Source organism: Bos taurus, chromosome 5, assembly GCF_002263795.3.
Source record: "Bos taurus isolate L1 Dominette 01449 registration number 42190680 breed Hereford chromosome 5, ARS-UCD2.0, whole genome shotgun sequence".
Taxonomy (NCBI): domain Eukaryota; kingdom Metazoa; phylum Chordata; class Mammalia; order Artiodactyla; family Bovidae; genus Bos; species Bos taurus.
Genome location: NC_037332.1, coordinates 55,863,820 through 55,885,990, shown reverse-complemented (window position 1 = coordinate 55,885,990; position 22,171 = coordinate 55,863,820). Strand labels below are relative to the sequence as shown.

Genomic DNA, 22,171 nt, shown 5'->3' with positions numbered 1-22,171 from the left:
GCAGAACTTGTTGCCAGTCTGAGAAATCCATCCAGTACTGTTTGGCCAAGGAGGTCTTCTGACCGTTGGAAAAACCTGGCTTGATGTGGCCCCAGGGAAGTGAGTTGGACTGGGGGCGGAGACTGCTGGCTCTGATGTGGGAAGCAGAAGAGGGTCTGTTCCCACCCCCCTCGCTTTGTGAGTTTTTAACTCTGTTTCAACCATAGACTTGATACCATCACTCCAAGGCATTTTTGGGGACATTCTCATTCTGCACCAGCCTCAGTGTAAAGAGAAAAATCAGAGATCAATACCCATCTGAGAGCAGGTTTGACAGAAGGTAACAATCTAGGAAAAGGCAAGCAATAAAGAAGGGAAAGGTCTTAGTCCTGGATTTATTTTTTAGAACCAATGCTTTTTACCATGACTCTTCTTCCTACCTCCTAATTCCTCAAAGGCCTTTCTAGAAAAAGGATCATAGAAAAATTGCCCCCTCTTCCCCACCTACCTAAACCGACACTCCTCACCCACCCATCTGCCACCAGCTTCCAGAAGCTGCCACGCAGCTGGCTGGCAAAGAACAGGGAGACGGCCCCTCTCCGGAGGAGAAAGCGAGAAGGGTAGCGTCTCTAAGGGATTTAACCTCCTACCCTGGGCTCCACGACACCACCCCCGCCTCCAAAGATTGGGACGGCGCCTCCATTTCTGTTTTGGGGCGGAAGGCAGGGGCTTGTGGATGGAAGGGGGTCAAAGGAAACGGTGATTATCACCTGGGAGGGGAAAGGGGGTGCCATCCTCCTTCATTCCCTCTTCCTCAGTCTGCACCCCCTGCAAACTCTTCCCACCACACACCTTCTCGGGGTCTCCCCCCCGCCCTTGTTGCTAAGGCCCAGACCGTCATCCCAGCAACAGCCTCAGTCATGTGACCGGCAATGGCGGCGCTGACGAGAGGTAGGTGAGCCCGGCGCCCCCCACACCCACCGCGCGCCCCCCGGACCCTGCTCGCACCCCCCGCGCGCCCTCCCGCTTCCCCTGCGCCCCCTCCTCGGTCTCCTTCTCCTGCGCGCGGCGCCGGGGGTCCGGGCCCGGCCCCGCCGATCCTCTGTCTGTTACCCTCCAGCCTTGGCCTCCATTTGGGGGTTCTGGGGCCCGCGATCCGGCCGACATGCATCCCCACCCAGTGGTGGGGCTGCGGGGGCTCTGCCGAGCCGGGGATGCGGGGAGTTGGTTCCGGGTCGCGTCTGGCAGGAGGTCGTGGGGGGAGGGGTGCAGATGCCTCCGTTGATGCCCCCAGGGACCCTGGCCTTTCCTGGCTGCCTCTGTCCGTCGGCCCCTCTCGGGCGGGAGGGACTGGCCCCGTGTCCGGCCTGGGCTGCCCCAGAGGAATCGGACCCAGCAAAAACTGTGGCCCCGCCTCCCTTTCCTGTGCCAGCAGGACTCGGAGCAAAGGACACCTAGGTCCTGGCTTCACTCTGATGGGGAGGGGGTGTTCCACCTGGATGGACCGAATGAGCGAGGCTCTAGGGTTCTGATTTCGCTTTCTGAATCTTGAGGTGCATCTGGCCTTGAGGGGACTGGGAAGGAGGCACAAACGGAGAGCTGCTCCCTTTTGGATCAGTCAAGGAATTGAGGTCACACTAATGGCCCTTCTTTCTATTTGGGCCGAATTTGGAGGTGTTGTAGGGATAATTCTGTAGCTGAACACAGCAAGACTGGGGCAGGGAGGGAGTGGTGGTGGTGGAGAATATCAGGGTGCTCCAGTGGATCACCTGCGTGAGCTCCACCCCTCCTGAAATGCAGCCTAGGTTGCTGACAGGCCTGGACTTCGTGTGCTGGGTCTAAAAGGTGACAGCAAGAACTTTGTTATTGCAGGGGCTTCTGCCACTTGGTCCGCATTCCAAACAGACTCCAGCAGAAGGGACTGGGTTAAAGCTTAAGGAAGGCACCCTAGCACTAGGAGCTGAATTATTGGCAAAATGTGGAGCAGGGCGAGAAGCTGGGGAGCAAAGGAGATATTCTTGTCCTTGTGATCTGAGGGAGGTGGCAAAACAGACCTCTCTGTGTGTGGGCTTTTTCCTTCCAGACTTCTCTAATCTGTGTCCCTAAGCTTTCTTAAGAGCCCCAGAGTTGAGGAAGAGGAAAGTTAGCTTGTTGAAGTTCGTTCTTTAGGAACTTGGCCAGAGGCTAGGGATGAAATTCTGCAAAAGACAGGGAGAGGAAATTGAAGGAGGAGTTTTTGTTTGCTTCTGGGCTGACTGGGGGAAACGGTAATGTTTGTCATCCTAACCCCTCCTTCCTCCCTCCCCGCCTCCCCTAGTCCTGGTCAGCTGAATGTGGAAACAGAGGGAATTCTGCTGTCACCGTCCATGGGCTTTCCAGGTATCTGCCTTTCATGGAAACTTCAACTTTCACCCTTAAATTGGTTTCCTTCATTCCATGTTCTAGTAATCCCATTCCCAGGAGATTTACCCCCAGGTTCTGTCTGTCTCGTGGGCTGCTGGGTGGGGGCATGTGGGAATGGGAGAAGGGGTTTTCCACTCCTTTCCCTTTCCACCCACCAGGTCACACAACCTACAAGTAGGGAGTGGGGACAGACAGCGCCTGCATGCCAATTCTAAGCTCTTCAGGATCAAAGTGAGCAAAAAGGAGGGTCGAAATCTCCTTTCCTTTTACAGAACCCAGTCCAGAGTTGGGGAGGGCCAGGATGCTTCTGTGCTCTAGGGAGGAGTGTAGGAGAACCAAGACTGATGCTTACCTTAGATGATAATAATAAAGTTAGAGCAGCTCTCTTGCTGAGCACTTCAGGGGGTGCTGGAGTTTGAAAGATGGGAGGAACTAGAACGTGAACTTGGGGGAGGAGTTGGGGGTTGGGCTCTGAGAGAGTAGAGGTAATATAGGACTGGAAAGGAATGGGAAGTAGGAGGCACTGATATCTGTGAAATGGGGACCCCCCCACCCTGAGTCCCTTTTACCCTGGGGGCAGTGTCGTTCGTCCTGTCCAGAATGGCAGCCTGTGGAGGCAACTGCAAGAACAAAGTGACTGTCTCCAAGCCTGTTTGGGACTTCTTGAGCAAGGAGACCCCTGCCCGGCTGGCCCGGCTTCGGGAGGAGCACCACGTGTCCATTCTCATAGACGGCGAGACTTCTGACATCTACGTTCTCCAGCTTTCCCCTCAGGGCCCTCCCCCAGCTCCTCCCAATGGGCTCTACCTGGCCAGGAAGGCTCTCAAGGGGCTGCTCAAGGAGGCAGAAAAAGAGCTCAAGAAAGCTCAGAGGCAGGGGGAGCTTATGGGCTGCCTGGCTTTGGGGGGTGGAGGGGAGCACCCTGAGCTGCACCGCCCAGGCCCGCCCCCTCTCCGAGCAGCCCCACTCCTGCCCCCAGGGGCCCGGGGGCTTCCCCCACCTCCTCCTCCGCTGCCCCCTCCCCTTCCTCCCCGCCTTCGGGAAGAGACAGAAGAGCAGGAGAGCACCTGCCCCATCTGTCTGGGAGAGATCCAGAATGCCAAGACGTTGGAGAAGTGCCGGCACTCGTTCTGCGAGGGCTGCATCACCCGGGCCCTGCAGGTGAAGAAGGCCTGCCCCATGTGTGGCCGTTTCTATGGGCAGCTGGTGGGCAACCAGCCCCAGAATGGGCGGATGCTGGTCTCTAAAGATGCCACACTCCTGCTACCCAGCTATGAGAAGTACGGCACCATCGTCATCCAGTACGTCTTCCCGCCCGGTGTCCAGGGGGTAAGAAGACTATGGCTGCCCTTACCCTTTGGTTTCCCCAGGCTCCTTGTTCTCTGATTTAGGAAAACTGGGTGCGAGGGGAGTATGGTTGTTAGATGTGATATAGTCGTGCTGTCTCCTGGGATGCCTTCCTGCTCAGCTCAGTGCCCTGGAGCAAGAGGCCCCCTTGAAGCCTAGCTTTTCCATCCCCACGACCCCAAGGCACCCATGAAAATCAGGTATGAAAGAAAGGAATCGAATTCTGTTTCCTTGAAGAACTTGGATGTTGACAGCTATTGTCAGCAAAGGTGAAGTCTGAGGATGGCGGCTCAGGTGCAGACCAGCACAGTGGGAAAAGTCTGACCTCCCCTCAACAGTGCTGGGAGTGTTAACTCCATTTCAAATTTATGAGACAGAAAATTTTGTTGACAGTCGAAGGTTAAAAAGGAGTGGTCAAGAGCCTACAGGTGTCTTTTCCTGCTTGACAAAGAGTAATGTCCAGTTCTGGTTTGCAGGAAGATGAGGGAGTTCTGAAGGAGAGAAATACAAAAATGGAACAGGTTAGACAGTGGAAAATGCACTGGGAGTGCTTTCAGGTGGAGAAGGGAAAGCTGAAAGATAAATGATTCTGTCTTTACATTTCTGCTGAGCTATCTGGAGAGTAAGGGCCAGCTTACCTCCCCTCAGTTTCGAGAATCCATTTGTTGCTTGCGGGATTGGGAGAGCAGAAAGAACCTCTGAATGATGAGAATTTTGTCTGGAAACAGGCTTCTGGTGCCCAGACCCTAGAGCTGGTCCTTCCGTGGAAGGCTATCACTGCCCCAGCAGCCTTAGCTGGGGGTGCACAGCCAGAAGGCTGGCCACCACGACCCTCCATGGGCCTTAAGATGCACAGCTGCTCATTCTGCCTCCCCATTCCCCCAGGCTGAACACCCAAACCCAGGAGTTCGGTATCCTGGCACCACTCGGGTGGCCTACCTCCCGGACTGCCCCGAGGGCAACAAGGTGCTGACCCTGTTCCGCAAGGCGTTTGACCAGCGTCTCACCTTCACTATTGGCACCTCCATGACCACAGGGAGACCGAATGTCATCACTTGGAACGACATCCACCACAAGACCAGCTGCACAGGGGGACCACAGCTGTGCGACATTCCTTCTTCCCTTCTCTTGGCTCTACCCCTTCTCCCCATTTCAACAGAGGGAACCCCTTCTCTGTGGGAGCCTCCTAACTGGAGAGGACCACCCCCAAACTATTCAACCATCTTGTCCATCCCAGTGTCTCCTGTAATCATCCTGGTCCTGATGTGCCCAGCTTAACCTACAAATATCAGCAGAATTGGGCTCAGTTATCTTGGGTTTGGATAACCTTAAGGAAGGTGGGGAGGGGCTAGAGTGGGGCACCAGAATGAGGGTGAGAATGGGGGTAATATGAGTAAGCCTGACGGGCTAACCCTGACCCTCATTTCTCTTTGCTCCCAGGTTTGGGTACCCGGACCCCACCTACCTGACCCGGGTGCAGGAGGAGCTGAGAGCCAAGGGCATCACTGATGACTGAAGGACAGCCCCTTCGGGAAGCCCCTGCTGTTCTCCAGTAGGACCCAAAGGAAGCCTCTGTTCTCTCTCCCTCTGCCCCCCTCACCACTCTAGTAGGGGACTGTCTGACCAGGGAAGGAGTTTGCAGAGGGTGATCCCTTCCCCAGCCCCCCACTGGCCGAGTGCTTCAGTGCAGTGTGAGCCACTCCCTTCTGGCAGAGGCGCTGTCCCGGGCTCTGCTCCACTCCTCCGCGTGTACATACTCCCAGCCGCCCTGCCCCCTCCATTGCCCTTGGCTTTTTCTGGTATGTGCTGTGCTCCAGTGACTCTGCTGAGAAAGGACCTGGGTGGGAAGGGAGGGTCTCTTGAACCTTCCACCCCCACACACTGCTCCCCTGCTAAACTTCTGGCAGGGAGAGGGATCAGGCTGCTGTAAGCAACCCTGGAGCCGGCTGCGTGTGTTCTTCAAATCAATTCCCCCTTCTACCTTAGCCTTGTCCTTTCTCTCCTGTGTCTCTGTCTCTGTCAGTCTTTCTCCCGCTCTTCTCTGCCCCCTATAAGGAGCCTCCTAATCCCGTTCTGGAATCGCCGCCAGACTGTAGCTTTTAATTTAATAAAAATAAAGTAAAATATGCAACTCTCTATGCCGCGCCCCTTCTGTTCTGTGGGCCGGGGCAGGGGCCGGGGTAGGGGTGGGGTGCGGGGGCTGGACCAGCTGAGAAGGGGTGGGGGCGGTGAAGGGGAATCCCCTGTGAGCCTCGCCAGGCTGCCTGCCTCCGGCGGGCCTGGGACAGCGGCACGCACTTAGTGGGCTCCAGGATAACACAGCGAAGCCCTGGATCGTGCTTCGACGGAGGAGTTGGGATTAAGAGGGGTTGGTTTGTTGTTGAAAGTCGGTTGTAGAGAAAGCGACAACCCTACCCCTTTAGAAAAGTTTGGCTGGGGTGGGAGTAGGGGCGGAGCCGGGCAGGGGGGCGGATTCGGCGGCGGCAACTCCCCGGACGCACGCAGGCCTCAGAGCCCCCCAGCTTCCGTGCCCCCTCGGCTCTGGAACTTGGAGGAGGGTAGGGGTCCAGCATGAAGCCCCCGGATCGCCCTGGCCCTGGCCGCACTGACCGGATACTGGGGGTCATGGGGGGCATGCTGCGCGCATGCGCCCTACCCGGGCAGGAGGGGGTAAGAAGGGAGACCAAGGTGGGGTCGGGGTCTTTAGCGGGCTTCAGGACGGCTGCATCCCACAACTCAATATACCCGCAGACAAGAATTCTGCGGAGTAGTCGCAGGAATTCAAGAGTTCCATTAAGAGGACCGTAGGCACGTTTTTGGGTGAACTAACTGCTCTCTCCACCCTAGCCTCGGCGACCCTTTTGTAAAGAGTGGATTTTGACAGAAGGGGAAGCGGGAGGTGGAGGCTGGGCGTGGAGGGCGGGTTCCTTACGACTGCTCTATACCCGCAGCCCTCGAAGAGAAGCCCCCTAGGGCCGGGGAGTACCGAGCCAGGATCTAACTGTACGGAGGGGGATCAGAGAGGGGAGAGCGATCGTGAGGTCCCCGCCTGGGTTCCTCTGCTCGGTAAGAAGCTGGGGGTGGGGTGGCGCCCAGTTTGCCATCCTGCGCAAAGTGGCGAATTAAAAAATATGCTGTTCATATTAGCATAAAGGTTCGCATCTAATTTGCATGAGACTCATAGAAACGTTGAGACCTCCACGCTTCTTCTCGCCCTCTAGTCGGCTGTGAGTCCTCCACCTCAGCGGGTCCCGAGCCCCGCTGGCGGAGTGTCCCCGCGCCCCACCCCTGGCCCCTCGCCAGCCCAGTCTCCAGGACTTCGCCTTAATTGGTGATTAGCCTCAGCTGGAGTCCCGGGGCCTGGAGGAAAGAAGGGTCCGGCGAGAGGGCGGCACCTGGGCTGTGTTCCCCACAAAGAGCTCCCCATTCATGCACCCTCTACTGGGGGACCTTGCCCCCCGCCCTCCCTCCCCCTGCGCGGCTTAGGACAGTCCCAACCCCGGGACATCTTCGCGCAGGCCAAGGCCCCATCCGCTGCGCCCTTCTCTGCTGCAGAGGCCGAGGGGCGACCCTGGCAGGCCCCGCCGCGGGGCTCAACCCCCACCCCAGTGCTCCGCAGCCGGAGCTGGAGATGCGGGAGGGAGGGGGAACCCGGGGGCTGGGGAGCCCCGGCTAGAGGGGAGGGGCGGAGGCGCTGGGGACGCGAAATGGGAACGTGGTGGTGCCTGGGGGAGGGGGGGGGGTTCGGCTGAAGGGGGAACCAGAGGGAGAGGGCGGAGCTGGGCTGCGGAGGCCCCTCCCCGCGGCGGCCGGGCGGCGGGGCCTGTTATTCCGCTCGCCGCTCGGCCAGGACCCGCGCCGCGCCAGTGACTCGGGGAGTCGGCCCCCGCCTCCTCCTCTGCCCGGGCCTAGAACCACCCCCAATCCAAGAGGCCGGAGACGGAGCGGGAGCGGCTGCAGCATCCCGGCCCAGCTTCCTCCACCATCCCTCCCCTCCCCGCTGGACATCTGGACCACCCTGGGCCCCGCACCGGCTCCGGAAACCCTCCCCGCCCAGTTCAGCTGCCGGGCCCCGCGCCGCTCTCTCTGCAGAGCCCCCAGCCCTCTTCCAGACCAGACTTCCGCCTACCCCTGGACCCCCGCTCTCTATTCCCTCTCTCCCCCCCTCTCCCAGCCTGGAGCGGGGTAGGAGGGAGGGGGGTGTGCACCCTGCGCCGTCCCCGCCCCCCGTGATTCCCCCTGCATGGCCGGCCCGGGTGGGAGGTGCGGGGGGGCCCGGGCGCCATGCGGGGGGGGCAAAAGGAGGGTCGCTGTGCCTGTCCCCATGTGATCCGAAAAGTGCTGGCAAAATGCGGCTGCTGCTTCGCCCGGGGGGGACGTGGTGAGTGTAAGGTCGAAAGGGCTCAGTGTTGAGTAGGGGGCGGGTTGAGGGGTTCAGGACTTTTGTTTGTCCCGGCCCTAGGGATTTAGAGGCTGGAGACTATACCTGTCTTTTCCAGGAGACTGACTTAATAGCTGATCTCAAAGATTCCCCTCTGCCTTCATTTCTATCAGTTCAAGTTAAGGAAATTGGGGAAGGGGCAAGGGACTTCTCTCAACTGAGTAGGAGAAGAACCCATTCACAGTTCCCTTAGGCCTATAACCACATCTTCCCTCAAATCCTTTTGCTGAAAATCTACTTAAGGTCTGTAGAGGGACAGTGGGGTGGAAGAATGAGGGATGAGGGGGCTACCAGGAGCTCTTTGACAAATCTCAGCTCCTCTGTCCCTGAGCCCAGGCCAAGGATAACTCTGATGAGCTCTCCTCAGTTGCCCCCCTGTTGGGTTTGTGCTTAAGCTGGGGAGGTGGGCTTCAGAAGTCTCCTTTTCATAGTGATTACTGCAATTGGTGGAGGAGGGGTCTGGGGGTGGCAGATGGGCTCTTAGCTCTTTTTTTCCCCCCTTTCTCAGAGAATGGTCTGTACCCATTGCAAGGGGGAGGGTTATAGGAGAGCAGATGGCCACCCCCAGCTTCCAGTGTATGCCCAGATGGCTGCCCCGATGGCTGCCCCCACTGCCATGCTCAGATATGAAGGAACCTCCACATGTAACTGGGGGTGCCAGGCCTAGGGAGCCAGGTGTTTACTGTCCTTCGTCCCAAGGGTGCCCTGGTGAAATTTTCTTCCTGGCCAAGTCAAATGAGGATGGCAAGAGAGTGAGCCCTGGGGGAGAGGGGCTGAGTATCACAGAATGGAGATTCTGGGAGCTCCCTGGGGACCCTGAATCTAGAGCTGAAGCAACATCTGTCATTCCCTTTCTCCCCCCACCCCACCCCACCCCATCAGAGTCGTACTCCATTGCTGGCAGTGAGGGGAGTATCTCAGCTTCAGCTGCCTCGGGTCTGGCTGCCCCCTCTGGCCCCAGCTCTGGTCTCAGCTCTGGCCCCTGTTCCCCGGGCCCCCCACGGCCAGTCAGTGGCCTGAGAAGATGGTTGGATCATTCCAAACATTGTCTCAGTGTGGAGACTGAGGCAGACAGTGGCCGGGCTGGACCATATGAGGTGAGCAGGGAGCACCACAGAAGCACGGAAGACATCCATGAAGAACGCTGGGAGAGGGCAGGTTGGGTGCCACTGGTCATGGGGAGACACAGCTATTGTCCCTGACCTTTGAGACTTGACATTTGGCCCCTAGAACTGGATGCTGGAACCAGCCCTAGCCACAGGAGAGGAGCTGCCAGAACTGAACCTGCTGACCACATTGTTGGGGGGCCCTGGGGATAAGACACAGGTATGAAGAAATAAGGGCTTCCCAGATAGCTCAGTGATAAAGAATCTGCCTGCCAATGCAGGAGACACAGAGAAGTTGCGGGTAGGATCCCTGGGTCGGGTGGATCTCCTGGAGAAGAAAATGGCAACCCACTCCAGTATTCTTGCCTGGAAAATCCCATGGATAGAGGAGCCTAGGGGGCTATGGTCCATGGGGTTGCAAAGAGTTGGACATGACTTAGAAACTTAGCACACATGAAGAAATAAGTCTGGGGTGGCTTCCCTCACCCAAGGGTCATCCATTTGCTTACTCAGATGTTCTTCCTTCCAGCCCCCTGAAGAGGAGACTTTGTCCCAAGCCCCTGAGAGTGAAGAGGAACAGAAGAAGAAGGCTCTGGAAAGGAGTATGTAAGTGTCTACACACTCTCTCTCCCTGACCTCCACCCTCCAATCACACAACTTGCAGAGGACTGTCTCTCACATTTTAGATTTGAGACTTGGGATTTCCTCTGAGGTTGGCCGTGGTAATGAAGGGGCTTTTAGTCCAGGAGAGAGGAAGTGGCTAAACCTGTTCTCTTCCCAGGTACGTCCTGAGTGAACTGGTAGAGACAGAGAAAATGTATGTGGACGACTTGGGGCAGATTGTGGAGGTAGTTCCCTTTTCCCTTTCCAGCCCTGGCCCAGCCCTTTCCCTCTTCCCAGGGCTATGTTAGGAGGTGCTTCGTTGCTCCTCTGTCCCACCTTCCCAGTCTCCCAGACTTCCTGGACTTTTTGAGGTTCCCACTGGGACGAGCCCTACAAGCACACGCGTGCTCCCTTCCCACCTTCCCACAGGGTTATATGGCCACCATGGCTGCTCAGGGGGTACCCGAGAATCTTCGAGGTCGTGACAGGATTGTGTTTGGGAACATCCAGCAAATTTATGAGTGGCATCGAGAGTAAGTGATGGATCCCCTGAGAGCAAGGGGGAGGGGCATATGTCTGGTGGTCTCTGTGTCCTCCCATGGGCCCACTGTGGCCTGAGGAATGTTTGGACAGACTTCCCGGGGAACACTACGGGGCAGACAGCTCTAACTTGCCTGGGATGGGGTATTTGACCTGCCTTTCCCTGTCTACCCCTCCAGCTATTTCCTGCGGGAGTTACAGCGCTGTTTGAAGGATCCTGATTGGCTGGCTCAGCTATTCATCAAACACGTGAGGCTTGAGGGCGTGGTGTCCAGAAGGGGAGGGGCTTGGGAGTGGATCCGGCCTCACTGCCTCGACTCTTTCTTAAAATTTACCCCTGTTAGGAGCGCCGGCTGCATATGTACGTGGTGTACTGTCAGAATAAGCCCAAATCAGAGCATGTGGTATCAGAATTTGGGGACAGCTATTTTGAGGTCAGTGGCTGAGATACCTTGGGGAAAGGGGGACAGAATCATCAGTACCAGTGGGCTTTCCAGGCTGCAAAACCACCCCATCTGTCCCTGTCCCCAGGAGCTCCGGCAGCAGCTGGGGCACCGCCTGCAGCTCAACGACCTCCTCATCAAACCAGTGCAGAGGATCATGAAGTACCAGCTGCTGCTCAAGGTCAGGGCCACCTGCTTCCTGGGGGGCACAGCAGGTTGAGACAACCTTTTCTTCATTCATCTCCCCAGGGTTCCTAAGGTTCCCCCTCGACTTCCTGGGGGCCCTTACCTATGTCCTCAGGGGACAGTGTGAGGCGTCTTGAGGATGTCCTCATGACCTCCCTGAGAATTTCTTTTCTGCCTCTTAGGATTTTCTCAAGTATTATAGGAGAGCTGGGATGGATACGGAAGAGCTGGAGGTGAGGGCTCCCATGTCTCGTAGGACACACCAGGCACACCTTATCTTCTTAGTCTCCTGGGTTCCTTTATAGCACTATCTGATTTATAGGGGGAGGCTGGTTGAAGAGGTCTGAAGAGGCCTCTTTCCCAACGTTGACAACGCTCCTCTCTTTACCTGCATCCCAGCAAGCGGTGGAGGTCATGTGCTTCGTACCCAAGCGCTGCAATGACATGATGACCCTGGGGAGACTTCGGGGGTTTGAGGTACGGGGATAGAGCAGAGAGCCCCTACAGGGAGCTGTCCTTCTCTCCTGGGGTTGACAGGAGCTGGCTGGTCGGAGTGTCAGGGGAAGGAGGGAGGAGCAGAGAGTGGCCCCCTATTCTCTTCTGGTTTCTCTCAAAGGCCACTTTCCTTTGGTTTTAGGGCAAACTGACTGCTCAGGGAAAGCTCTTGGGCCAGGATACATTCTGGGTCACGGAGCCGGAGGCTGGGGGGCTGCTGTCTTCCCGGGGCCGAGAGAGGCGTGTCTTTCTCTTCGAGCAAATCATCATCTTCAGCGAGGCCCTGGGAGGAGGAGTACGAGGTGGAGCGCAGCCTGGTTATGTGTACAAGAACAGTATCAAGGTGGGGAGGGGGATGCCCCCAGGAGGGGTCTGACTGGGGTCAGGGAGACCTCTGAGAGAATGTCTGGCTCTGGGATATTTGTTGGAGGGGGCAGGATCCAGAGTAGGGGCTGAAGAATTTGGGGGTTACCTCCTCTTTGCCAATCCAGGTGAGCTGCCTGGGACTGGAGGCAAACCTTCAAGGTGACCCTTGCCGGTTTGCACTGACCTCCAGAGGGCCAGAGGGTGGGATCCAGCGCTACGTCCTGCAGGCTGCAGACCCTGCGATCAGTCAGGCCTGGATCAAGCAAGTGGCCCAGATCCTGGAAAGCCAGCGGGACTTTCTCAATGGTGAAGCCCACCCCCTCACTCCTTCCCATCCGCCCTTGGCCCTTTGATCTCCTGAATCCCTCCCTGCCCAGTCTCCGATCCCTGCCCTCTCCCCTCATCTCCACTTTTTCACTACTAACTCGAGATTTAGTAACTCAGAATCCCCCTAAAGCCTCAAGCAACTTACATTGGCTGACAGTCTTGGGAGGGAGGGCAGAGTGGGAGAAGATGGCCTGAGCAGAGCCCCTGGGAAAGGGTGTGTTTCTGCTGTAACCCTCTTTCTGTCCCTCTCTTTGCTCCAGCGCTGCAGTCACCCATTGAATACCAGAGACGGGAAAGTCAGACCAACAGCCTGGGGCGGCCAGGAGGGCCTGGGGTGGGGAGCCCGGGGAGAATTCGGCCTGGAGACCGGGCCCAGCTCAGCACACACACACCCATCAATGGCTCTCTCCCCTCCCTGCTGCTGTCACCCAAAGGGGAGGTGGCCAGAGCCCCCCTGCGCCTGGACACACAGGTATGAGGAATGAAGTTCCCTGGTTGTAAGGGCAGAATGGGGAGGGCTTCTCTTTCGGTTCCAGGTCCCCAAACCCCCATATCATTCCTTTCTTCCACCACCTTCCTTTTGTGTGCCCCTTCCTACTTCCCGTCTCTTGCCCTCCCCAACTCCAGTTTAACCCTGGGAGAAGCTGATGGTCTCAGATGATCTGAGATTTCTGGCAAGAGGGCGTGGCTTGACTAGGGGCTTACACTGACTAGAGAGGAGTGAGGGTGGATGCCTGAACTAGTTGATTCTCTGACTTGAGTCTCTTTTCAGGCCCCCAGTGCCATCCCCCAGGCTCCTCATGACTCTCCTCCAGTTCCACCAATTCCGGACACCCCTCCCTGCCAAGCCAGACTTGCCAAGTTGGATGAAGATGAGCTGTAACTGGTGAAGGCCATGGGGGTGGTGCTGACTCAGCCACTCTGTTCCCCCAGGAACTTCAGGGCAATCTTTTCACACTGCTCCAGAATTCCTCCCTCTGGGTGTGTCTGGAGGGTGGGCAAGGCTGGGAGTGGTGTCAACTTGGAGGAGGGCACCTAGATTCAAAAAGACTTCTTTCTGCCCAAGGAACACAGGTTCCTTCAGCTCCCACCCCTATGCATGCATCACAGGTCCCCCCAAAAGGAGGATATGTGGGTGGGTGGGAGGGCTGGGGCAAGGGCCAGATAGAAATTATTGGTTTTGTTTTTGATTTTTTTGTTTTCTGAGAATAAAGATTTTGTTATATCACTAAAGCTGCTGTCTTAGCAGAGGGAAGGGGAAGCTGAAGTTGGGGTAAAGGAGTGTGGAAGAGATCAGATGGCCCCTCGAATCAGTCATTGGAGGAAGGGTCTGGTGAAAGGAGAAGGGTGCGGGATATAAGATAAAAAAAAATGTAGTTATCTTTGTCCCTCACTTGCAGTTGCAGCATCTCTCAGTCCGGGTCTTGGGGCTACAGGAAAACCCTAGAACCTTGATGTATCCTCCCTTTTATCCAGCCCCTTTCCCTCCCATCTGGTCTCTGTTCTAGACGCCACTGGAAAGCCCGCTGTGGGCTGACTTCCCACCGTTCCCTCAACACCCAGATGCTAAAGCACTGAATGCCCACAGTACCTTTCTTTCTGAGGCCGCCATGTTCAGCTGAGGGAACATGGGGAAGGTGGAGAGGATGCTGGGGGCTCTGGCCCCTTCTGGCTCTGGGTCTCCTTATTTTTGCTGTCTGGGAGGTCGCAAAGCATATCCATATTGAGCAGGAAGGGATTCTTCTTCAAGCCATAGACCTAAGAGTGGAGGTCTTCACCCCTCCCAACTTCTGGGACAGCCCCTGGGACCGAGACCCAAACGTGCAGAGATTCTCGTCCAGATGCCCTGTCCTGCCTAGGTCCTTGGGCATCGGTGTGTCCACTGTGTCCATTCGTCCCCTGGGCCCAGTCACGTGTACTTGAGCTTCCTCAGCAGACAATAGACTGCTGGGGTGGGAGGCTGAGGAGGAGCTGGAGCCTCCCTGTGGGCCTGAGGTCTCTCTGGCCACAATGGGGGGAGGGAACTCTAAGGGGGGGACAGGACGTACAGCCCAGATAAGACTTCTGGGGAACAATAGGAGGAATTGAAGAGGGGAGACCCACCCTCACTGTACCCCACACCCAGGGCTTTGGGGTCAGGGACTAGGGACCAGAGGGTGATGGGGAGGGGTGCTAAGAATTCTTGTGAATGGAGGAGGGGATGGGGCAACTAGCAGGATTCTGGCGCTCAGAAGCTTTGTATCTCTTCAGGGACCTCAGGGGTACATGACATGGGTGGGTGACCCTTTCGTACTTAATTTAACCACATACATATTGTTGACTTGGAATGCTTCAGTGTTTTTGCCTTCTGAGCAATAAAATCAAAATTTGCTATCTGTTCAGTATTCCCCCCTGAGGTCCTGAATTGTGAATTTGGGCCCAGCCACTCCCAGCAGAGGTGTGGGGTGGGGGTCCCTCTGGCAGTCCCTATCCAATGCATGTAGCTGCTTCCCATCTAGGTGGTCTGTGAAACAGCTGAGGCCAATGGAGCCCCTTATACTTTCTGGTGAGAAGCTCTGCCCCTTGAGAATTAGGGTCTGGGGGGAGAAAGGGAGATTGGAACACCGCTGAACTTTCTTGTGGGTCATGCAGCAGCCCTGAGGATGACCAGCAACCCCAGAGGAGTCAGCATCTGTCTGTGCCCCAGGTGCTAATGCGGAAAGAAACCACCAAGAATGAGAGGTGGGAGTCAAAAGACCTAGGAGCGTTCGTGGGTGTTGGGTGTTTGGGTGCGTTTGTTTTCTGGCCTATCTCTCTGGTTCCTCCACAGCAGGCTCCAGAGCCAGCGATCGCACCAAGGATGTCTGAGGGAAACGCCTAACACAGAGACGCCCCCTCCCCAAGGCTCGGCTGTCTCCCGACTGTAGAAGGTCCCCAAGAGAGGGCTCCCTCCGGGACGGGATGGACTCTGCTCCAAGGAGGCGGGCCGCGGGGCCGGCGGGCTGAGGGGTATTTAAGGCTGGGCGGAGTTGGAGGTGGCCAAGGGCGAAATGAGTGGGCTACCGGGCGCCAGGACCTGCCCAGGTCCGGGAGAGGCCTCCGACCTTAAGTCCCCTCTGAGCGCCAAGTTCAGGGAACCTCTCACCGAGACTCGGTTCCAGCAGCTCTTCGGAGACGCAGAGCAGGAGCCCGAGCTGCTCGCGGAGCCGCGCTGGTCCCGGCTGTGGCGGCGGCGGGCCAGCGCCTGCTCTGGACCAGGGGCGTGGCGCCTGCTCCTGGCGCGGCTGCCTCCGCTGCGCTGGCTGCCCCACTACCGCTGGCGGGCCTGGCTGCTCGGGGACGCGGTGGCCGGACTGACCGTGGGCATCGTGCACGTGCCCCAGGGTGAGCGGCCCCAACAACAGCCTGGCAGGGGCCCAAGCTCTAGGGGGCTTCGGGTGGGCACAGGGCCTGGCAACCGGGAGCGAAGTGGGTGGGCTAGGGTGGCTGCGGGCTCGGCGACAGGGACCCAAGGCCGAGTTCTGGGTAAGGACAGTGGAGCTCCATCAGATCCCCGCCCCCAGCTCCCCTCATCTGTGCAATCCTGCGCGAAGTCTTGGCCACGATCCGACTCAGGGAACTGGAGAGACCTCTCAGCTTGAACGCCTGCCCCCCACCAGGACACAGTGGACACGGATCTCTGACCTTGACCGCCCCACGACCTCCCACCCACCGAGGCCTGTTAACCCCTCAGTTCCCTCCTGTGGTGTGATTTAATGTGCCTGTGCCAGCCTCCAAGAGTGTGGGAGAGGAAGAGCGGTCCTGGAGGGTGGGCCCCCAGCCCCTCACCCACACACCAAAGACCTTTCCTTCCACTACGCCCCCAGGCATGGCTTTTGCCCTCCTGACCTCTGTGCCCCCAGTGTTCGGACTCTACACTTCTTTCTTTCCCGTCCTCATCTACACCTTGTTGGGTACTGGGAGACACCTGTCTACTGGTGAGTGACCCACGGACTCCTTTCCCTCTCTGTAGGGTGAAATGGACAGGGGGTTGAGGCTTCCCTTCTTATAAGCTCCCTCGCTCTTACTGTCTTCTTCAGTCCCTCACCTTCCTTTCCACCATCCCATGCTGGACTGCCCCGAGCCAGATTTCATGGAGAGGAAAAGTCTGAGTAAACTCCTGCCTCTTTGCACCCACCTCAGACCTCCAGTAGTCACTACCTAGGTCAGAGTCTCAGGGCAGTCCAGCATGGGATGGTGGAAAGGAAGGTGGGGAGAAGAGATACACTGTCACCCAGAGGAGGGCGTAGTCCGCAGGGCATCCTCAGGAGGGGCAGGGGCAGGGATCTTGGCCCCGCAGCCTTCACCTGAGCAGCCAGCCTTCTAGCAGAGGTGGTCTGACAGCAGTCTTTCTGGCATAGTGCCCGGAGCCTGGGCGGTCACCTCGCCCCAGGCTGGCACATCTAGTGATCTGTGGGTTTCTCCCCTGGCCCTAGGAACTTTCGCTGTCCTCAGCCTCATGACCGGCTCGGCCGTGGAGCGGCTGGTGCCCGAACCCCTCTCGGGGAACCTGAGCGGAATTGAGAAGGAACAGTTGGATGCTCAGCGGGTTGGTGCGGCTGCGGCAGTGGCCTTCGGGAGCGGGGCCCTGATGGTGAGGGAGGACTGAAGGGGGGTGGGGGGGAAAGACTGGGGGAGTCCACTCTGGAGGGGGGCAGGGGAGAGGGAGGGACAAGTGTCCAGCGGTGGTCTAGACAGAAGAGGTGTGCGAAGAAGCCGATAACCCTGTGCGGGGACTGGTCTGCTCTTCTCCCGTGGTGATCCGGGCATCTTTTCCTCTGCAGCTGGGGATGTTTGCCCTGCAGCTGGGCGTCCTGGCCACCTTCTTGTCGGAGCCTGTAGTCAAAGCGCTGACCAGCGGGGCCGCCCTGCATGTGCTCGTGTCCCAGCTGCCTAGCCTTTTGGGGGTGCCCCTCCCACGTCAGATTGGCTGCTTCGCTCTTTTCAAGGTGGGGGTGGGAGAACAACGAGGAGGCTTCTAGTGATCCCGGGAAGAGGGAAACCCGCAAAGGAAGGAAGGAAGGAGGGCCAGTGGAGGGACAGTGTGTGGTGGTGGTGGGGCAGTGAGGGTCGCCGAGGAGGTGGAAGCCCTACTGGGAGCCAGGAGAGAAGGCCTCGCCTCAGTCTGGGGATCGGACTGCCGGCAGTCGACCCTGGCCCCAGGCCCCTCTGCTCACTGCCCTGCCCACAGACGTTGGCTGCTGTGTTGACGGCGCTGCCCCGGAGCAGTCCCGCCGAACTGACCATCTCGGCACTCAGCCTGGCGCTGCTCGTGCCGGTCAAGGAACTGAACGTGAGATTCAGAGACAGGCTACCCACCCCCATCCCGGGGGAAATCGCCATGGTGAGGATGGCTCCCGGGTGCCAGCCCCGTGCACCACGCAGACCCTGCTTACCCTGTAGGAAGTGGCCGCTGCCGCCCCCTCGTGGAGCGCGGAGAGGTCACACACGAGAGGTCCTGCTCACACGTGTGCTTTGCCAGGCTCTTGTCAGAACGCTTTGACCCTCGGGAATCCCCCACCCACGGGTTTGCCTTTTTCTCACACAGCCTCTAAGAAAGTCTTCTTTCTCCTTACAGCGCCCCCTTGCGGTGCCTCTGGCCACGGCACCTCCACTCCCGTCTTTTCTCTCCTCTCACCCGGTCTTTCACCGTAACTCAAGGCTCATCTCCCTTCCGGCGTCCACCTACATGTCTCTCCTCAGTTAAACAGCATTCCATTCATACACCACAGATACCCCATATATCCCTAGATGTAACCCAGCTTCCGTGCTTAGAATGGCTCGGTTGTACCTCTCGATATCCACCGTCTCTCATAGCAGTCTCCTCTCACTTCCTCTGGTCCATCTTTCTCCATAGTTCCCGGCACACATCATTTCTCTTTCTTTCATTCTATTTTTTTTTTTTTTTGAACCGCTGCGCGGCTTGCAGGATCTTAGTTCCCGGACAACAGGGACTGAACCGGCTCCTTAGAGAACAGAGTCCTAACCATTGGAGAACCAGGGAATTCCCTTTCCACTCTAACTCAGTTGTCAGACACCCATCCCAAACACACCCCAGCTCCCTCAGTTGCTGGGCTCCTGCAACCCCTAATCCTGAGTTACAGTCCTCTCATACTGAGCCCCTTCTAACCTCTGCTGGGGGCCATCTCCACCCATGCTCTAATTTGCTCTCTTTCCCAGGTGCTTCTGGCCTCTGTGCTCTGCTTCACCTCTTCCCTGGACACAAGATACAATGTCCAGATAGTTGGGTTGCTGCCTGGAGGGTAAGAGAGAGTGAAAAAGCACCTGTTTTCTTTTCTCACAACTCTCCCACCCAACGCCCCCTCCTGCCCTGCCCTGTACTATTTCCTCTTTCTTCCTCATATCCTTATTATTCCCAACCCACCCTCACTGTAGATTCCTCTCTTTCTGCAGATTTCCCCAACCTCTCCTCCCCAGCCTGGCTGAGCTGCCCAGGATTCTGGCCGACTCGTTGCCCATGGCGCTGGTTACCTTTGCAGTGTCTGCCTCCCTGGCCTCCATCTATGCAGACAAGTACAGCTACACTATTGACTCCAACCAGGTGTGACTTTGAATGAGGACCCTAGCCTCATTCACGAGACAGACAGCCCCCTAATGTGGTTTCCCCCTCCTAGCCATGCCTTCCTATCTCTCCTCTTCATCTCACTTCATCCTTTCAGGAGCTCCTGGCACATGGTGTCTCCAACCTCGTCTCCTCCCTCTTCTCTTGCTTTCCCAACTCTGCCACATTGGCTACGACCAGCCTACTCGTGGATGCTGGTGGGAACACACAGGTAAGAGCCATGTTCTCGGGTGAGGAGAAGGAGGGAGGGATATCCATGTTGGGTGGTGGTGGAACAGGTGGAAGATTGGAAGATACCCAGGTGGCAGTCCTGTAGAGGACGATGGGAATCTGTGAGGGAATGTGAGTGGGGCGTGGGATTATCTGGGAAGAACATAGAGAAGAAAGGTCGGTTAAGACCTCTGTAGATTCTAAGCACTGAGAAAGGGCATGGTGTCCTATATGTAGTTCAAAATAAGGACAATACTAATATGGAAAATAAATTTAAGAAACAAAATTCTGGACTTTTTCCTTGTGAGGACATATTCTTTTTCAAAGAAATGTCACATATTAAAGTCTCTCCCTGATATTTTTGGTTTCCTGTATTTGTTGGTGTCCTAAGCATGTGGTTAGCCTGCTTTTTAGAGTCATCCAACAGTGGCTTTTAAAATGGAGGTAGGCTGCAAAAATAGGGATGTTGAACTATATCTTGGGGGAAACCAACAAATGACAGGTATTTAATTGGGCAAGGGGAAAAGTGAGGAGCACAATATCAAGAAGGGGTTAAGGAGTGAGGAACAGCAGTGTGGAAGGGGATTTTGGGAGGAGGGAGACTTCCGAGAAGGCTGACACAGAGGCAGGAGACCATCTCTCAGTAGGGGTGGCTGAGGTTCCCTCCCTTCTTTGCTTCTGTCCCTTTCTGCCCTACAGCTGGCAGGCCTCTTCTCCTGCATGGTTGTCCTGTCTGTACTACTGTGGCTGGGGCCCCTCTTCTACTATCTGCCCAAGGTAAGCAGCAGAGGAGGCAGAGGGATGTCTGGGAGGGGCGGCTACCTCCCCACACATGGAGGTGGTCAGCCTACCTCCTCTGCCCTAAGGCTGTCTTGGCCTGCATCAACATCTCCAGCATGCGCCAGATGTTCTTCCAGATGCGAGAACTCCCTCAACTATGGCGCATCAGCCGCGTGGACTTTGTGAGAAATGGCAGCATTGCTCTCAGATGCCCCCTCCCACCTTCCTAGCGTCCCCAGCCTCTGCCCTTGATCAAAGTAAACTCAGAACCCAGTCCTGAGTTCTGCAGCCTACCCACCTTCAACTTGTATACCTCCTAATCCCTTTACTCAGAGACAAGGTGAAGGGTAAAGCTTGAACCTCTTCAGACCTGAGTATTTGTAACTCCCAAGGTGGTTCAAGGTGTGAGGTCCTTACCCTTGGTGTGTATCCCCTCTTAGGTCAACCTCATCCCTTCCTTCTGTCATTCTTTCTACTTTCTCCTGGGCCCTCCCTCCCCATCATTTGCCCTGGCAGTCACTGCCCCTGGACCCACCTTCCCTGGCAGTGAGGGCCTGGCATTTCTTCTGGGCATTTCACTCCCATCCATGTCCTGCAGGCTGTGTGGATGGTCACATGGGTGGCTGTCGTGACCCTGAGTGTGGACCTGGGCCTGGCTGTAGGTGTGGTCTTCTCCATGATGACTGTGGTCTGCCGCACCCAGAGGTGGGAGCAGAGATGAGGGGAGTCACGATGAGAGGAGGGGAGAGAACAGAGTGCTTGGGGTGACTCTCCAGCCAGATCAGGCTGGGAATCTGACCCCAGCTTCCTGCCCAGGGTACAGTGCCTGGCACTTGGACTGGCTGAGGGAACAGAGCTCTACCGGCCACTCAGAGAGAGCCACAAGGTGGGTGGGCTACAGCCAAAGAAGGAAGGGAAGGTTAGACTTGGATGGTTCACTGACCCTCTGACCCCTTAGCTCCTCCAGGTCCCAGGGCTCTGCATCCTGAGCTATCCAGCACCACTTTACTTTGGGACCCGAGGGCAGTTTCACCGTGTCCTGGAGTGGCATCTGGGGCTTGGAGAAGGAAGAAAGGTGAGGTACCTGGTCAAAGGGAAGTGTGGCTTCTTTGAGGCTGGGGGGCAGGTGGGTGCTCCAGGGGGGATTCTTGGGCTCACTGGGTGCATGTTTGTGCTCACGTCTCAGAGGTGGTGATTCCCTTTCTCTACTCACAGGAGGCTCCAAAGACAGATGGCCCACCTGATGCAGGTGAGGTGGGAGGATAAGGAGGGAGATTTGGGCACCACCCACGGAGGCATCTGAGTCCTCCTGCCTTCTCCCATCCTAGCTGCCGAGCCTGTCAGGGTGGTGGTCCTAGACTGCAGTGGTGTCACCTTTGCAGATGCTGCAGGGGCCAGAGAAGTGGTTCAGGTGAGGGAGAGGGTAGGCGAAGGAGGAAGTCCCCTTGTGGTTTCATGAACACCATCTGATGTAGGACTTAACCCCCTCCCCCACCCCCACCCCCACTCCCACCCCCGCAGCTGGCCAGTCGATGCCGAGATGCTGGGATCCACCTTCTCCTGGCTCAGTGCAATGGTGAGATGTGCAGGATGGAGGGATTGGAGACAGGGGAGTGACCAGACACTTGGTGGGGAGGGAAGAGGACACAGTGTGGACGTAGGACCGGAGGACCTGATCCCCTCTCCACACAGCCTCAGTGCTGGGGACGCTGACCCAGGCAGGACTCCTGGACAGAGTGACCCCAGAACAGCTGTTTGTGAGTGTCCAGGATGCAGCTGCGCATGCTCTGGAGAGGCTGGTGAGGTGGCAATAGCAACAAAGTGGAAGCTGGGAGGTGCTGGCCTATGGCGAGGGGAGGTGTGAATCAGTGACTGAAGACCCTGGCAGAGGGATTTTCAAAGGGGGCTTAGGAGGAAGAAGAAGGAAAGGGATGGGGATGAAATGATTAGTCAATATAAGACTAAGCCAGGGAGACTGGGCCCAGCTGTGGGTGAAGAACTGAGGGACTCAAGTTCCAAAGCAGGCAGTGTGCCCCCGAGAGGACTGCCAAATCATGGGTGAGGGAGGGGAGCACCAAATCTACTTCTGACATGTCCCTTCCCTGTTCCAGGAGCTCAATGGTCCAAAGACTTGCACAGTGTGGGTCTGAGCCGGTCATTTGGTGTGTGGAGGGCCCCAACGAGACATGTGTGAGGCGGGCCATGGCCCCTGAGTCCCCTGACTTCATGTAACTAATAAAATGACGCTGAGAGCCTCTGGGGTTCATGAAATGAGTCTGGGTGTCTGCACATGGACACTTGGTGCCCCTTCCTCCACTCCCAAAGCATTGCAAAGACACAACTA

At 57.1% G+C, this 22,171-nt stretch overlaps 3 protein-coding genes across 11 annotated transcripts; all 3 read left to right on the top strand.

The window, feature by feature from the left end:
- Window positions 1-899: 899 nt before the first annotated feature.
- On the top strand, window positions 900-5,865 carry DTX3 (deltex E3 ubiquitin ligase 3). 3 transcript variants are annotated; one of them, XM_005206626.5, is made up of 6 exons: window positions 900-930; window positions 2,297-2,358; window positions 2,541-2,613; window positions 2,982-3,711; window positions 4,615-4,832; window positions 5,170-5,865. In XM_005206626.5, exons 3-6 carry the CDS (start codon window positions 2,585-2,587, stop codon window positions 5,243-5,245), a joined length of 1,053 nt encoding a protein of 350 aa, XP_005206683.1. In that variant the 5' UTR covers window positions 900-930; window positions 2,297-2,358; window positions 2,541-2,584; the 3' UTR covers window positions 5,246-5,865.
- A 384-nt stretch (window positions 5,866-6,249) lies between these two features.
- On the top strand, window positions 6,250-13,469 carry ARHGEF25 (Rho guanine nucleotide exchange factor 25). Of its 4 annotated transcripts, XM_059886192.1 has the most exons (17): window positions 6,250-6,287; window positions 6,681-6,795; window positions 6,951-8,110; window positions 9,053-9,267; window positions 9,401-9,496; window positions 9,806-9,882; window positions 10,058-10,124; window positions 10,309-10,412; window positions 10,599-10,668; window positions 10,764-10,853; window positions 10,951-11,043; window positions 11,231-11,281; window positions 11,448-11,525; window positions 11,686-11,886; window positions 12,035-12,215; window positions 12,497-12,708; window positions 13,009-13,469. In XM_059886192.1, exons 3-17 carry the CDS (start codon window positions 8,014-8,016, stop codon window positions 13,117-13,119), a joined length of 1,743 nt encoding a protein of 580 aa, XP_059742175.1. In that variant the 5' UTR covers window positions 6,250-6,287; window positions 6,681-6,795; window positions 6,951-8,013; the 3' UTR covers window positions 13,120-13,469. The 4 variants fall into 4 exon arrangements, with proteins under 4 accessions (XP_059742175.1, XP_015326559.1, XP_059742176.1 ...); XM_015471073.3 differs by lacking the exon at window positions 6,951-8,110; NM_001024481.2 differs by lacking the exon at window positions 6,951-8,110 and having other exon boundaries at window positions 6,251-6,399.
- A 1,787-nt stretch (window positions 13,470-15,256) lies between these two features.
- Window positions 15,257-22,098, top strand: SLC26A10 (solute carrier family 26 member 10). 4 transcript variants are annotated; one of them, XM_024991476.2, is made up of 18 exons: window positions 15,257-15,599; window positions 16,082-16,192; window positions 16,691-16,803; window positions 17,039-17,203; window positions 17,446-17,598; window positions 18,435-18,517; window positions 18,669-18,816; window positions 18,935-19,048; window positions 19,747-19,824; window positions 19,914-20,009; window positions 20,426-20,532; window positions 20,644-20,713; window positions 20,786-20,902; window positions 21,043-21,076; window positions 21,156-21,238; window positions 21,349-21,403; window positions 21,520-21,626; window positions 21,939-22,098. In XM_024991476.2, exons 1-18 carry the CDS (start codon window positions 15,266-15,268, stop codon window positions 21,975-21,977), a joined length of 2,007 nt encoding a protein of 668 aa, XP_024847244.1. In that variant the 5' UTR covers window positions 15,257-15,265; the 3' UTR covers window positions 21,978-22,098. The 4 variants fall into 4 exon arrangements, with proteins under 4 accessions (XP_024847244.1, NP_001015530.2, XP_059742177.1 ...); NM_001015530.2 differs by having other exon boundaries at window positions 16,691-16,848; window positions 21,939-22,082; XM_024991479.2 differs by having other exon boundaries at window positions 15,510-15,599; window positions 15,779-16,192; window positions 16,691-16,848.
- The last annotated feature ends 73 nt before the right edge of the window (window positions 22,099-22,171 follow it).